We start from the raw sequence: 2452 nt of genomic DNA, 5'->3' as shown, positions 1-2452 counted from the left end.
GTAGTACAGGCTTTGACTTTTAACAAGCTGATATCATTCATTTCACAGCTTCATAGAACACTTGTGTGCATTGGTACTGCAGAACTTTCACTCTTTGTGTATACAAAGATTCAGTGGATACAGACTGCAAATCTTCGGTTACTTTTTTAAAAAAATGACTGATCGTGAGCGCCTGATTCCTCTTGCTACGACAATCTTAACCGATTTTCTTGTTGGGCTCCTGTTTCATTCATTGCAAGCATAACAAAAGGCGACCGGGCTACCTGTGGAAAATGTCTTAGCCTCTTTTTTTTTTTTCCCCACAGCCTGTGAAAATATGCACCACACATAACAGTCTCTGTCATTTTTGCACTTACATTGAGCAAACAAAGCGCGTGCCGGCGCCCTGGCCGCTGTGTGTGTGCGAGTCTCCTGCGGTCAGTGCATGGGGAGGGACTGCTGGTAGCCGGTGCCTTGCAGGTAGCTGAACTGCCAGGAGAAAGGCAGGGTGGGGGACGCCTCTGCGTAGCTGTCCATGTGGTTGTGGTGGCAGGTGGCCCTTACCCCAAACTGGCAGCCAGTGCCCCCGCCGCTGCTGTAAACGTTGGGGCTCCGGATGTCGTCTCGGGGGCTTCCGAAGTGTCCGTGTTGCAGGTAGAGGGGGGGCTCCGGGGAGTAGCGGGCGTAGTGGGGCGGGGGGGAGCAGGGCGGGCCCAGGTGGCCGGCCGCGTCGGCGTACAGCTGCTCGGGGGACAGCTGGAAGGCCTGGGGGTGCCCCGCCGGCTGCGGGGGAGTGGGGAAGGGCCCCTCCTCCGCCCGGGGGGGCTCGGGCCGGCCGTGGCACTCGGCGTGGCCGCAGGGCCGGCCGGCGGCCGGCTGGGCGCGCAGGAAGACGGACAGCGCGGAGATGCGGTTGATGGCCCGCCGCAGCGTGGCGATCTTGGAGAGCCGCTTGCCGTTGAGGTCGTGCTTGAGGGCCATGCGCAGGGCGTTGAAGGCCTGGTTGTAGTCCAGGATCCTCTTCCTCTCCCGCACGTTGGCGGCCACCCGGCGGGCCTTGGAGCGCACCGGCCGGCTCCTCTTCTTGGCCCTGGCTTCGTCCGGCTCGCTGGGGCAGCAGGAGGAGCTCTCACTGTCCCGGGACGGCTTCCCTGGCGCCCCCCCGGGGGTCTCGCCCTCACGGGCCGGGAGACTCCCCTCCAGCTCCTCTTCGGAAAACTCCGACTCCGTTAGGCTGGCCCGGCTGGTCATGGTGCCGCTCCTCTCTCCTGGACTGGGCTAGACTGGGCTGGGATTTCCTCTTGACCTGCGCCTGCAGTTAGCAGCTCTCTGGGATCATGTGCTCCCAGCAGCCAGGAGCCTTCTCTTCTGTGCCTGTACCGCTGAGTGCTCGCCTCTCCTTCCTTTTAAGATGTGAGCTGCTTTTTAAGGCTGGCCTCTATTGTACCACATGGTACAATTGCCTATAAAGAAAGGTGTACTCTGTGTTTATTAGTGCCCTCCAGGCAAACATGGGAGAACATCAGTTCACTCTTCAGACACGCCCCAAACTTTTTTTTTGCGACATATGAATTCAGGGCACTGTACAGTTTTGCAAATCTCATTTCAGGTGAGTACGTCATGAATGAAGAGTGGTTCGCGCAGCTCTGCTTGCACCAATGTGGAAAAGGGTCCTGGAGGTTTCAGTGGGGCTGAAATATGGTGCCATGAGTGATATGTTGGGTAATATGACTGTGGTGGGAAACTGGCTGCAATATTATTAACTGGACGTTCTTGCCGCTTGTCAAGGGAAAAGACCAGGCAATACTTTAGCAAAATATTAAAAAAGCATCCAGGATACCTAGCAGATACTCAGTGATCAGACCTCCATTAATATAAAAGTGCCTCTTGAATGGAGAAAAATTAGTGGGGGTGCCAAATGTAACCTTTTATGAGCAACCTCTCTGTTCTGGAATGTGTGTAATGGAGAATGGCTGAGACATGAAATACATTACCTGTAACCTTAAGCTTAATTGGCAGTTATTAGCTTGAAAAATGTCTGCTGTTAAAAATGTTAAAAATGGAGGAGTTTAAATGCAAGGATTAAGACAAATCTTAAGAAAAATAAGGATTATGTTTAATTTTGTATGCATAAACTTTTTCAACAATATGGAAAGCCACTGTATAGCTTGTATTGTTTCTGCTATCTGAAAAGGTATTAAAGACCTTCTGGAGCCAGCCGTGGTAGCTCAGACAGCAGGGGTGTCTAGCTCCTGCCCGGAAGATCCCGGGTTCAATCCCAGGTAGGGACAAGCGATGGAGCTTGCTCTAATTCCTTCCAGACAGCTCAGGTCCACTCAGCCTGCTTTCCAAGTGACTACCGGGGGTTAATCCTTCTTGGGGTGATAGGCCGGCCGGACTGTGATGCTGACCACATCACCTCCACCTCCAGTGTCGGATGGTCAAGAAAAATGGTGGTCCTTGCCCTCCATTC

At 53.8% G+C, this 2452-nt stretch overlaps 1 protein-coding gene across 1 annotated transcript; it reads right to left on the bottom strand.

The window, feature by feature from the left end:
- Positions 1-417: 417 nt before the first annotated feature.
- Positions 418-1230, bottom strand: LOC148814355 (class A basic helix-loop-helix protein 9). The gene has a single exon (XM_088907245.1). The coding sequence runs from the start codon at positions 1228-1230 to the stop codon at positions 418-420; it is 813 nt and encodes a 270-aa protein (XP_088763371.1).
- Positions 1231-2452: the final 1222 nt, after the last annotated feature.

The sequence above is a fragment of the Atractosteus spatula genome, chromosome 27 (assembly GCF_055471065.1).
Source record: "Atractosteus spatula isolate fAtrSpa1 chromosome 27, fAtrSpa1.hap1, whole genome shotgun sequence".
NCBI classification, from domain to species: Eukaryota; Metazoa; Chordata; class Actinopteri; order Semionotiformes; family Lepisosteidae; genus Atractosteus; species Atractosteus spatula.
The sequence above is the reverse complement of the archived record's forward strand: the minus strand, read 5'-3'. Positions and strand labels throughout refer to the sequence as shown.